The sequence below is a fragment of the Fukomys damarensis genome, unplaced genomic scaffold (genome assembly GCF_012274545.1).
Source record: "Fukomys damarensis isolate Sample0158 unplaced genomic scaffold, DMR_v1.0_HiC HiC_scaffold_16, whole genome shotgun sequence".
Taxonomy (NCBI): Eukaryota; Metazoa; Chordata; class Mammalia; order Rodentia; family Bathyergidae; genus Fukomys; species Fukomys damarensis.
The window spans coordinates 89,003,057-89,016,106 of record NW_022900928.1 but is presented as its reverse complement, the minus strand read 5'-3'; the positions used below and the strand labels follow the sequence as shown (position 1 = coordinate 89,016,106).

Below are 13,050 nucleotides of genomic sequence, written 5' to 3'. Positions count from 1 at the left end.
TATAGAGATGCTGCCTCCTGCAACCCTTAGGGCAAGATGGAGTCCAGCCGTGGCTGGGGCTGGGTGTGGTCAAAATCCCTGAGTTGAAGACTAGTGACGCCCAGGTTCTACTGTTTATGTCCTTTTGGATTTCCGGTATTCATCAATAAGATGAAGATATAGCATTTGTCTTCTTTTACCTCCAAGGTTCTATGATAACGTGCTTCTACTCTGTTTTGCATTGCTCCCCCCCCCCATGCTCCCTTACAACCACATTTAGTAATGGTGTACAGCACACAGTACTTGGTGCTGGGGAGAGAGGAGCATCCCTGGTTACAACACCTGTCATCTGGCTGTGGAGACAGGAGCACCAATGATGACAGCTATTCCATGGAATTGCCCAGGGTTGGATGGCACTCAGGTCAAACAGAGAACAGACTGTGAGCAGCCTGGTGGACCCACAGAGCTTCCGGGGCAAAGTGCTCCTCATCTGGGCTGAGATGGGAAGAGCCAGGCAAGGCCATCCCAGGACCTGAATAGGAGGATATGACAGGAGCTGTAATTGGGAGATGATGGAGTATGTTGGGGTGCTGTGGAGAGAGGTAACCACAAGCCAGATTTTGAGTGCCTTTGCCAAGAAATTTTTAGGTAAATCCAAAAGTGAATTATTTTTACATAAAGGAGTACTGTCCAAATTTCAATTTCAGAAAAATTGGTTTGGGTTCTAGGTGGTAGATGAATCAAAAGAAGCAAATTAAGCCATAAAATTGTTGAAGTCCTCCCAGTGAGAAATAGTAAGTCCTGAACTCACATGGTTCAATACTGGGACTCATTAAAATGGCACTGGTAGGACTATGTTGGTGCAAGCTGTTTGCATTCTATGGTGGGAAAGATGTGGAGCTTTCAGGGTAGAGAAAAGTGTCCAGATATGGGACATAAACTGCCCTGTTCGGTGGAAGACTACAGACAGGACCACAGTGAAAGCTGTGTCCAACCCTCTTCCTCATCAAGGCCCAATGGAGTTGGAGGTTACTGTGGGCCACTAAGGGCCTACAAGGATTCCAAATGGCTGAAAAGACTCATGGTTTATGAAGGCTAAGCAGCAGGGGGACATTTGCAAAGAGGGCTTGTAAGATGTGGGCATGGGTGTTCATAGAAAGGGAGAGAAAACACGCTACCTGGTTTATAGGGTTCTGCAAGGGTCATGATTCCAGACCGTCTTGTTTTTTTTTTTTTTCTCATTGAGTTATTGGTACTTTTTAGGTATACAGTATAGCTACATTTATCATTGAGGTCTTGCACCTTTACATGACAGGTCTTGGTTCTCATTTTTTCCCCATACCCCTGCCCTCTCTTCACCCCCCTCTTCCCTTCAGACCAGTCTCGTTTTAGTCTTGTAACAAACTCTTGCAGAGAGTTGAAAGACACTGAAAGTTACCAGCCTTCTGGAACCTGAGGCTCAGAGAGCTGAAGTGACTTGTCAGGGACAAGCTGCAGGTTAGTGACAGGTGGCCTAGGACTCAGGGCTCCAGATTCCCACTCTCAGGTGTGACGTGTGCCTGATGTGTGTGTCTGGGAAGACCTTCACCATGGGCTGCAAGCTTCTGAGGGGAGACTTGGGCTGACACTCAAGGCCTGTGGCAATTGAAAGTTACCCAGGGTGGCCAAAGGAAGGCCCACTTCTTTCTGATGTGCTGAATACCACAGGCCAAACCCTGGGGGTTCTCGTGCTGTGCTGGGCTTGCTGAGCACTGTCTAGTTGTCTTTCCAGAACTTTCTGCCCCACACTAACTTCTCTGCAGTCCCCCACCAAGGCCTGTGCCACCCTCCCCCAAGCCCAGGTGACTGCCCAGAGCTTCCTGGCTCTCCGTGGACATGGTGCTTCAGCCCCTGCCTCCTGAGTTCTGATTCTTGGGCTTTGGGTATTTGAGGGCACTGTCCTGACAGACTCACCCCTGTTTTCATGAGTGCTGTGGAAGGAGCTGTGCTGACATGGTTGCCATCAGCGTATTAGAGTGTCTGTGAAGTTTAAAATCTGTCTCCTATTCTCTGTACTTACATACACATTATACCTCCTCATCTTTGGTGGATACCTTCCAAGACGCCCATGGATAATACTGAACCCTGTATTTACTGTTTCTCCTATACATACCCATCTATGATAAAATACAATTTATAAATGAGGTACAATAGGAGATTAGCATTAATAATAAAATAGAATGGTTATGACACATTATAGATGTTATGTGAATGCTCTTCTCTGATATTGGGGATTGAATTCAAGGCCTTTGCACTGAGCTACATCTTCAGTGTGCCTCTATTCTCCTTTTAAAAAAAATTTTTTTTTTTTTTTTTTTGTTCTGAGGATTGAGCTCAGGACCCTTGCGCTTGTGGGGCAGGCACAGTACCACTGAGCTAAATCCCTGGCCCCTCTTTTTTACATTTTTGAGACAGGATTGTTTGCAGGCTGGGCTTGAACTTTTGATCCTCCGGCCTCAATCTTGCATGGTGCTAGGATTGCGGACATGGGTCACCTTACCTAGCTGTGTCTCAGTATTTTTGCATTTTTGAACTTCTGTTTATTTAGCTGGGTTTAGACAGGATTGTGTCTGGGCATGTGAGTGCACTGGTATTTCCCGTGTCCTGTCAGTCATATATTTAAAGTGAAAACACCATTGCTGCTACTGAAACCCATTTCCCAGGCAGGGAAATTGGCTCATCCTGAGGGATTTGTTTGTGACAATGTTGGGCCATAGGAGTGACCTCTCAGAGTCCACTGTTTGTTTAATTAGTTCTGTGTAGATTGAACACCTGCTTATCAGAGTTGGGCAGGGCATGGTTTCTGCCTCACTGAAGCTTGCTTTCCGGGAAGACAGAAATGACCTTGGCTGTGTAGTACTGGCCACAGATGGCTATGAATGAGAAACTGAAATTTTTTTTCCTTTTTTAAAAAATTGAGTTTATTGGTACGTTTTAGGGTATACAGTACAGTTACATTCATTATTGGGATCTTGTACCTTTACATGACAGGTCTTGGTTCTCATTTTTTTCCCCTTGTCCCTGCCCTCCCTTCACCTCCTCCTCCCCTCCCCATTTACAAACACTTTATTTCCATTGAGAAACTTAATTTTAAGTTTAGTTTATTTGAATTTAAATAAGTTCATGTAGCTTTAGAAGCCAAAACCCTGAAATCAAAGGGTAGTTGAAGGTTGCCTTGGCTGTAGGCAGCAACTGAGTAAATCACTGTCTCTTTAGAGATGACAAGGTCACCAAGAAAACACCTGGCTGGAACAGGGTCCCACAACTTGGTCCTGGCTCCAGCACATACTGGCTGTGTGACCTTGAATAAATGACCTAACTTCTCTGAGCCATGGTCTTCTTAGCTGAAGGGTGATGTAGGTGATATGTGCTGAGTGCTGGGCACAGTTGGTCCCCAGCAGGTGGTGGCCCAAGGGTGCAGACCCAGCTGCCCTCATCTGTCGGTTGCTGACATGGCTGGCAGGGGGATGTGCAAGGAAAGCAGAACCAAAGTCAGGTGAGGCCTCAGCTCCTGGTGAAGACACTCTCCTACCTCATTGGTGACAGTGGATGTGTGGGCACCACCCACTTCCCTTCCTGGGACAGCACTGTGATTTGGGGACAAGTAGGGAGACTTAGACAGGTCCCTGAGCCCCTTCTCCCTGGTCTGTGGACTTGTGCCTCACCCCAGCTGTCAAGTCCCTGCTGACACTGAAGCCCCTTTGTCACCGCCTGGTCTGGTCCTCACCACCTGCTCCTCTCTGTGCAGCTCCCAGTTGTCAAGGCAGCTGGGCCTTCTTTTTGAGGGCTTCTCATCCCAATTGCAATTTGGCCCAGTGAGGAAAGGTGGGGAAAAGTGGGAGGTGACTTGAATGACCTGAGACTCTTGTGGGAGGCAGGGTCTGGTCCTGTGATAGATGAGGCTGTCTTCAGATACGGGAGTGCAGAAGGCGCACCAGCCTGATCACTTCTGGGTTCTGCAGGGCAGCCTGCTTCCTGGGTGTCTCTCCTGCCCACTGTGTGATGTGTCAGGGTGGGGTTGAAGGGCAGGCAGGGTGCCTGAGCAAGAGGCAGAATGGGAGGGAAAGTGGCATGAAGGACCGCAGAGGGCATCCACAGAGAGGGACTGGCTTGGCTTGGCATTCCCAGGGTGTGGCCTGAAGACTCATCCCACCTGAGGACACAGATGGAAGTGGGTCCCTAGAAGCATGGCTGCACCCCTATGCCTGTCCTCTGTGTGTCCCCTCTCATTTATCACTTCGTCCCTTTGGGTCCTGCTCCTACATAGGTGTGCTCTCCTTCATGCCTTGGACAAGGTAGGCCACCAGGCATTACTAGAGAACACTTTGAGGTCCTGTCAGCTCTTGGAAGCCAGAGTGGATAAGGCAAGACTCTCTTAGGTTTAGTTTAGGTACCCCTAGGTGTTGCATAGGCTTTGCTCTGACTCTCTGACCTCGTCCCAGATTTGTGGCCCCAGCTTTGAGTACCTGAGTCTCCTAATGTTGAGGTGGCACCTTTCTGTGGTCCTCTGAGCCTCTTTAGGTGGATGCTAATTCTGCATGTTGGGAGGTGGCCAATAGCATAGGATGCAAAAGCTCACACTGGGAACCGCACCTGCCTCACAAGTGCAAGGGCATGAGTTCAATCCCTGGTACCAGGGAGAGAGAGAAAAAAAAAAAAAAAAGATTGCAACGGGGCTGGAGGTGGTCAAGGAGCAGCTGCGGGTGCTGCCTGATCCCTTCCATCCCCCTGCTGAGCCTGGCATGTTGGGCCTCACCTCCCTCTTCCTGCTGCCCCTCTGCACCCTATGTCCATGAGAAAGCACAGTAGGGGTACTGGGCACCCCTGCTGGGGAAACAATTGAAATCAGTCCCTTGCCAACCTAGAAATGTTCTCTACAAAAGGAGAGAAAGAAAATTGGTTTATTTTATGAAATTGTGTAAGTATTACCAGAATGTGATGTCACGTTGGGCAGTCTGCAACCAGAGGCGACCCGCACCTGGGTGATCACCAGGCAGAGGCCACCCTGGCACACCTGTTCTCAAGATAAACCATAGCTGTTCCTCCAGCAAGAGGACATCACAGCGCTAACCCGAACTCACCTGGGAACTGGGTGACCATCTGTTAGGCAACTGCCCTTATCCAAAAGAAAAATAAACTCCATTTTTTCCCCCCGAACTTAGGACCTTGTGGTTGCAAGATAGGCAGCAGAACCACTGAGCTAAATCCCCGGCCCGTAAACTCCTATTTTTATGACAGGAGGTAAGTTTGCAAGTTGGAGCCAGGTTCCTGCCTCAGGCTTCTGCCCTCTTGAGAGATGGCCTGGTTTCCTGTGTGTTTGCGTCTCAAAACAGTGGCTCTCAGGTGGTCCTGGAAGACATTCCTGCCTTGTAAAGCTGGCCGAGGCTTTACAGAAGATTTTTATATGGCTCAAAAGGATGGAGTCAGACTTAACAATTAAAAGTTTCTAAAGAAACTTTTCTAAAGAAAGTACTCTGAAAAATAGGAGGGCATTCCTTTACCTCTTTGCCCCCATGAAAATTATTTTACTTTAGATTCTTACACCTCTCTTTTGCTTCTTGTCAGGGTCTAGTTTTTTTCTTGTTGATGTTTTTTGCATACTGGGGATTGAACCCAGGGTCTTCATACTAAGCTATAGCCCCAGCCCTTTAAAAAAAAAAAGTTTTGAAACAATCTTTCAAAGTCCCTAAGTTGCCCAACCTGGCGCTCAAATTCATGATTCTCCTGCTCCATGCTGGGGTTATGTGTGTGCACCACCAATGCTGCTCAGGGCCCAGCTTTCCCATTTGGGTAGGTTTCCCTAGAGGATTCAGGAAGGGGATCTGGGGGAGGGAGGAAGGGGAGCATGGGTGTCTGTGAGGAAACCCACTGTCCCCACTGTGCCGTTAGGAGTGATGGCAACATCAAGGTAGTAGGCACAGTGAGCCCGTCTTTGGGCTGCAGCTCAAAGCCAGGCAGCACGTGTATTATGCCACATGCATTTGTTAAGTGCCCTCACTTGCATGCCGAGCTTTGTCCTAGGCATTGGGGTTCATTGCCAAATATGAACAGTGCTGCGCTCTGATGGCAGGGATCATGCAAACAAGTGAAGGGCATTTCAGAGGTCAGAGGGACTAGGTGGGTGGAGTAAGGCCTGTAATCATGTATCAAGGGGCTGGGGGTAGCCACTCTAGGAAGGTAACATCACCTATCCGCCTGCCTTCCAAGCATGAAGAGAATCAATCAGGAAATGTTCAGAAGCTTGGCCATAAAATAAATGCTGATTGTTCAGTCAGTCAAGTAGGGACTGGTGAACTGCCGTGTTCTGGTCCTGGGGTGGCGGTGACACACCCTGGAAGGGCTTGCACTGGAACATGGGTGGGGACTTTCAAAAGGGCCACTGGCTTAGAAAACTCAAGGGCAGCTCAGCTTTCCAGTGGTGCTTGATTGTCTGTTTCTTTGGCTCTGCCAGGGATGAAATCCATGGCCTTGCATGTGCCTGGCAAGCGTTCTACTGAGCCACACCCTAGCCCTTCCTGGAGGTCCCTGGCTCTCAGATGTCCTGTTTTTCTCACACCAATATGTTGATGTTGAATATGTGGGGTGTGAGCTCTATCCTGAGAGTTTGGAACCTGGGTTTTTTGCTTTCCTGCCACTTTTGTGACTCTGGGCTTGTCCAGGGTCCTCCCTAGCCTATTTCTTCACATAATAGGAATTAGGCTGTTTTTACCTTTCCAGCAGGTATGTGTGCAATTAAAGAGACTCCCCACACATCTGAACTGATAGAAAAGCTTGTGGAAAAAAGATGACGTGTTCTACAGTGGAGAGAGGGCCTAGGGAACCTGTTATCATCCTCGTACTATATTCCAATTCTCTTTCTTCACTTCTGTCTCACCCCTAGATGGCAGGGCAGGGATCCAGCCAGTGCTGACGCCGCTGTGGCAGACCTTCAGGGATGGAGAGCAGCAGGCCTGGTGACAGCACAGGTAAGAGAAAGGGAAGGGGCCTCTTCTCCTTCCAGGCCCACCTGGCCTTGTCCCCCCAGAGCTGAGACTAAGCTGCTGGCTTTGCCCAGTGGCTTCTAGAATGTACAGTTTCAGGGTGGGGACCAGGACTTTTGAAGGTCACCCAAAGTACAGAAGAAGGACAGAAGCCTCAGGGGAAAAAAAAAAATGGCAAAGCCCAATCACACATATGTCAGGAAGGGTAGAAATCGAGGTGTATTTTAAGGTCTAGAGTGAGGACTTAAGGGGGGGTTCTGTTAATTCAACACAGCAAACTAGCACCCTGGGTAGGAAAGTAGGTTAAAGCAAGCTGTTTGTTGGTCAGCAAAATGTTTTCAGGCCTTTAGAGCTTCCTGGGGTCACCCACAGTTCAGGGTCTTTACTGGCTTGAAGCCTGTGTCTCCCAGGCAAGTGTTCCTGGAATGGAAAATTTTCCAGTCTGGTCATGTGCTCTTGGTCTGAGCCCTCTGCCAGCAGCCTTGGTCCCTGTGAGCTGCTCTCCTTGTTCTTTCTACAGCCCCTATCCCTGTGTCCTTGGGTCTAAGAACAGGCCCAGCCCACCTCACCGTCCTGCCCTTCAGCAAAGGTTGACTCTGGAAGTTGCCCCATGGATCCTAGAGTCCCTGCTCCATTGCTCTTTGGGGAAAGCCACCTGCTCTCCCAGGAAAATCATTGCAGTAGCCCTAAGACTGAGACAAAAATCAGGCAGTAACTGGGGAAAAAATGTTCCTGGCAAGCTCCAAGGGCAGCAGTGTGATGTGTGGAACATCCATTCCAGGCTGGGGCCTGACACCAATGCTCTGGTGGTGGCATGGCTGGGCTGTCACAGCTTGGCCTCATTTTGGAACCCCAGCTTCTACAGGATACAGACATTGTAGTAATTACCAGAAATCCTAGAGCATGCATGCCAAATGCTTCTGCAGCAGGACCCTTTCCCTAGGTAGCTGGGGGCAGCTCTGCTTGAAATAAGACACAGAGGCCATCAGAGCCCTTCTGTCCTCTCTAGGGAAGCTCCTGAGACAAGCCTTTGGTTTTAGGGAAAAGTTTGAGAAACCCTGGCCTGAATCCTAGATTACTAGGGTACTTAGAGGCTCAGGGGCCAGCACTGGGCAGCAGCTATGTTCTTGCAGCCCCTTAAGCTGTTTACCTGGCTGGATTTATGGAGTGGCTCATTCTCGAGGGCCGTGTTTGTCAGATAATTGAGAACGTATCTATTTTATTTATATAGTTTTGGTGGTGCTGGGTAAAACCCAGGGCCTCCAGCATGCTAGGCAAGAGTTCATCTACTGAGCTACATCCTCAGCCTCTCTCTCTCTCTTTTTTTTTTTTTTGGTACTGGGGATTGAACTCAGGACCTTGCGCTGCCTCTTGTTTAATTTATTATATGTTTATATATTATATGTACTACATGTATTATATATATTATTTATATACTTATTCATATTTATGTATTTATATATTTTATGTGTTTTTTTAGGATCATGGCAAACTTTATATAACAAAGTTCACCATGTTGACTGTTTTCAAATGTACAGTTCTTTAGCATTAAGCACATGAACAATGCTGTGAAATACCACCATCTATTTTCAGATCTTCTTTTATCACCCCAAGAGCTCCAAACCCATTGAGTAATAATCCCCATTTAGCACCTTCTTATTTTACCCAAACCATTTAAATTTAAAACATCAGCCAGGTGTGGTGGTGCACATTTTTAATCTCAGCACCTTGGGAGGATCACAATTTTGAGCCCAGAGGCCAGGGATTTAGCTCAGTGGCACTGCACCCACCTCGCAAGTGCAAGGTCCTGAGTTTGTTACCCAGTACTAAAACAAAACAAGTTTGAGCCCAGCCTGGGCAATTTAGCAACTTAGGAAGACCTGTGTCAACATGAAAAGTAATGAAAAGGGTTGGGATGGAGGTCAGTGTGAAGGCCTTGTGGTTCAATCCCCAGTACCACAATCAATCAATGAAATGAAAGATAAAACATTGTTTTTTTATGATTGAGGAGCATTCCTTGTGAGCCAGAAGCTGAGTATCAATAACTGATACATAGGGGACTGTACTCTGGGACAGGCCTGGGTTCAAGTACACCCTAGTTTCGGGACCTGCAGGGATCTGTGCTGGGCTTGTATATGCCCCGAGTCCTTTGCAGGTGGACATAAAAAGACTTTGTCTTGGTATCCTCAGGCTTTTGGGCACAGGGACATCTTTTGATCTGGAGGAAGCAGGCTCTGGTCAATATTAAGGCCAAGTTTAGCCAGGCAAAGCAGAGATGAGGGGAGCTCTGGGACATTGATAGCTATGGGGTCACTTGGGGACATGGTCCCCTCCTGTTTGAGTATATCTTGTATTTACTGCCAATTTATTTGTTTGTTTGATTTTGTTTTTTGAGACAGGGTCTCACTATATAGTTGAGACTGACCTGGAACATCACTGTGTGTCCCAGGCTGGTCTTGAACTCAGCATGCTCCTACCTTAGCCTCTCCCGAGTGCTGGGATTACAGGCATGCGCCATCACGCTCAGCTTCAGACTACCAATTTGGACACCTAGTGCCTTAGTACTCCTGTTGGTCAACTGTTGGGTGCAGCTAAAAGAAACATTCTTATAATCGGTTACACTCATTACACTGAGGTATCTAGTTCCTGCTAATATGTAATTTAAGCTGCCATTTTGTTTTCAAATTATGAGTCTTATTTTTTCAAATTATGACTCTTAATAAAATGATTGTTCATGACCAAGCCCTAGAGGAGGCAGATGGAGTTGTTTGGCCAGGAGGAAACCAGGTCCCTTAAGGCTTCTCCCATGGTCCCCTCCCCCATAGTGGCCCCTGAGACCATCCATGGAAGGGGTGGCTCCTTTGGACCTAGAATTAAAGATCACCAGACTAGAAGTGAGGGTCCCCCTCCCTTATTTCTTTATAAATTAAAAAAATTAAAAAATCATTAATTCTTGAATATTTCCACACAAACTGAAACAACACAGAAAGTGAAGTTCCCCTTTGACCTCTCAAGGTTCATAAGCAGCTAGAGACATCAAGTTTTACTTTTCATAAATCAGATCAGATGATTCATACTGGTTTGTTTTTTTCTTTTTTTTTGCTCTCCCTCACTTCCCACTGGGGATCAAACTCAGGACATTGAGCTTGCCAGACAGGTGTGGCACCACTGAGCTACATCCCCAGCCCTGCTTTTTGGTTTCTCCTAAAATGTTCTGGAAGTCTTTTGACATTGGCATAAATAGTTCTTTCTCAATCTTTTCAGTTGCTACACAGTATTTTATATTATGAAGGAGATGCTACCAGATATACCTTGAGATATCTTTGTTCTCCCCTTCTCCCCTTAGGTAGTTTCCATGCATATTGTGAGGTAGGGAGAGTGTCTAGTTTTCTCACTCTCCTTGGTAAAAAGATGCTACACTCTTTATTTTGCATTTTGCTGACTAGTGAGGTTCAATCTCTTCATCATATCTCCATGAGTCTTTCATATATTCTAGATACGTCTTTTTTTTTATATTGGCACAAAGTTTTCCTAAATCTGTGCTATCCAGTGTGTATCTGCTAGCCCATATGTCTGTTTAAATTTAAATTTAGATTTAAATTAACTTCAGTAAAATAAAATTCCTAGATGCTGGGAATATCTTCTTGAATTCTTTTTTTTTTTTCTTGAATTCGTAATAGAATCTGTTTATATAGTCATGTGGCTTATTGCCCATTTTGTGGTGGAACTTTGGCTTTCTTTTCACTCTCTTCTTTTTTTTTTCCACTCCAGTACTGGGGATCAAACTAGGACCTTGCACTTGAGAGGCAGATGCAGTATACTGAACTAAATCCTGGGCCCAACCCTCTTCTGATTGTTTATTATAAAGTCAGGTTTTCTACCTACTTTTAAGTCAGTTTTAATTCTGTTTTCTTGCAAAAATGGTGTATCATATAGATTTTCAAATATATTGATATAAAGTCTGTACATAACATTTTAAGATTTTTCAGAATCCTTTTAGTACCTATGAGTTCCCTTTATAATCTGTGTTTTTATCTTTATCAATACCTCCATCTACTTTGGGTTTGTTTTATTGTCTTCCTAATATTAAAATCTGTTACTTAAGAGATTTTTCTCAACTGTATTGTTCCACTGCCTTTTTATTCAGTGTAAGCTTTTATTTTGTTTTGTTTTGAGACAGTGTCTCTCCATGTAGTTCAGATCGGCCTTGACCTCACTATGTAGTCCAGGCCTTGAACTCATAGTAATCCTGCCTCAGCTTCTGGAGTGCTGGGATTACAGAGATGTCTGCCACCACTCCTGGCTGAATGTGAACTTTTTATTGAAATATAACACACACACACACACTCACACACACACACACACAGACAAGTGTATTGATTGTAAGCTCTGTAAATTCTTATTGAGTGCATCCATGTAACTAGCATTCACACCAGGGGACAGCATTGCCCATACCCCAGAACCCATGCCCTTAACATGGCCATCACCCTGACTTCTAACTCATGGATTAGTTTTCCAGTTTTTACTCTTTATATAAGCAGAATCATATGGTTTATATTCTTTAGGGTCTAAAGAAGATGTTTTCTTTATGGCTCACTATGTCCCTGAGCTAGGCAGGCAAAGCACCTCTGTAGACTTGTGCACTGCAGGTGTGAGAGTTGGATCCGAGCAGTGTGTGGTATACTCTCGGGAGTAAAGTGGATTATGTTTAACACAAGGGCAGCATAACACCTTAGTGTTGGGTACTAAAGCCTCAGTTCTGTTGCTTTTGTTGAATAAAGGGTGGTTGGCAAACAGTAGAGGGCCTAGCAGTTCTATGCACCATGGCTACCACCCTAACTACTGAGGGACTAGGGGTGCCCTCTGTTTTGAGGCTTGGCCATTTTATCCTTGCTGCCTGGGGACTCCCAGGAGACTTCCTGTGGCTCTTTTCCTTAAAGTTCTCTGGTTGGGGGACCTGTCCTTGTTCATGTCCTTGGCACCTGAGCCAGCCACGTATCCTTCCTGAATTTTTCGCTTTGCTCCCCACACCTCCGCCTGCCTCTTTCTTCCTTCTCCTACTCCCTTTCTTTCCAATTCTTCCCCCATCTAACAACTCTACCTTCCCTCCAGAGCCCCTCTCCCCTTCCTTCTCCCCATCAGCAGCTGCCGACCTCGCCCCATCTTCTCCTTTTGCCCCCGGCAGGAGATGGGCTGGTGATGAAGATCAAGCAAGAGAAGCCAGAGCGGCTGCTGCAGACACTGGTGGGACAGGCCACACTCCCAGAGAAAGACAAGGAGAACATCTGCCACCAGCAACAGGGCCTCCAGTCATGCCAGACCATGGGCCGGCCATGGGCTCTGGGGGCACAGGAGGAGCCCGGGCGTCCAGGGTGGGCCCCTCCCCCTGATCCCGATGCGAGGCTGGCCGGCCGGGCCCCAGGGTCAGCCATGGGCCCACTGAGCCCGGCACTTTCTGTGGGCGAGGGTCACTTTGTATGCGTGGACTGCGGGAAGAGGTTCAGTTGGTGGTCGTCCCTGAAAATCCACCAGCGCACCCACACCGGGGAGAAGCCCTACCTGTGTGGCAAGTGCGGCAAAAGCTTCAGTCAGAAGCCCAATCTGGCACGCCACCAGCGGCACCACACGGGCGAGCGGCCCTTCTGCTGCTCAGAGTGCACCCGGCGCTTCAGTCAGAAGCAGCACTTGCTCAAGCACCAGAAGACCCATTCCCAGCCCGCCACCCACTCATGTCCCGAGTGTGAGCGCTGCTTCCGCCACCAGGTGGGCCTGCGCATCCATCAGCGAGCGCATGCCCGGGACCGCCAGGGTGCGCGCACTGGCCTGCAGGAGGCGCTTCGGGACACAGCTCAGAGTGCACCCGGCGCTTCAGTCAGAAGCAGCACTTGCTCAAGCACCAGAAGACCCATTCCCAGCCCGCCACCCACTCATGTCCCGAGTGTGAGCGCTGCTTCCGCCACCAGGTGGGCCTGCGCATCCATCAGCGAGCGCATGCCCGGGACCGCCAGGGTGCGCGCACTGGCCTGCAGGAGGCGCTTCGGGACACAGAGGG

At 47.7% G+C, this 13,050-nt stretch overlaps 1 protein-coding gene across 1 annotated transcript in view; it reads left to right on the top strand.

Annotated features, from left to right (window-relative positions):
- Znf775 (zinc finger protein 775) overlaps window positions 1–13,050 on the top strand; it is a 36,211-nt gene that overhangs the window by 640 nt on the left and 22,521 nt on the right. The window contains exons 2-3 of the mRNA XM_033763965.1: window positions 6,899–6,983; window positions 12,184–13,007. Coding sequence (XP_033619856.1) covers window positions 6,953–6,983; window positions 12,184–13,007 — 855 coding nt within the window. The 5' untranslated portion in view covers window positions 6,899–6,952. The remainder of the gene's footprint in view (window positions 1–6,898; window positions 6,984–12,183; window positions 13,008–13,050) is intronic.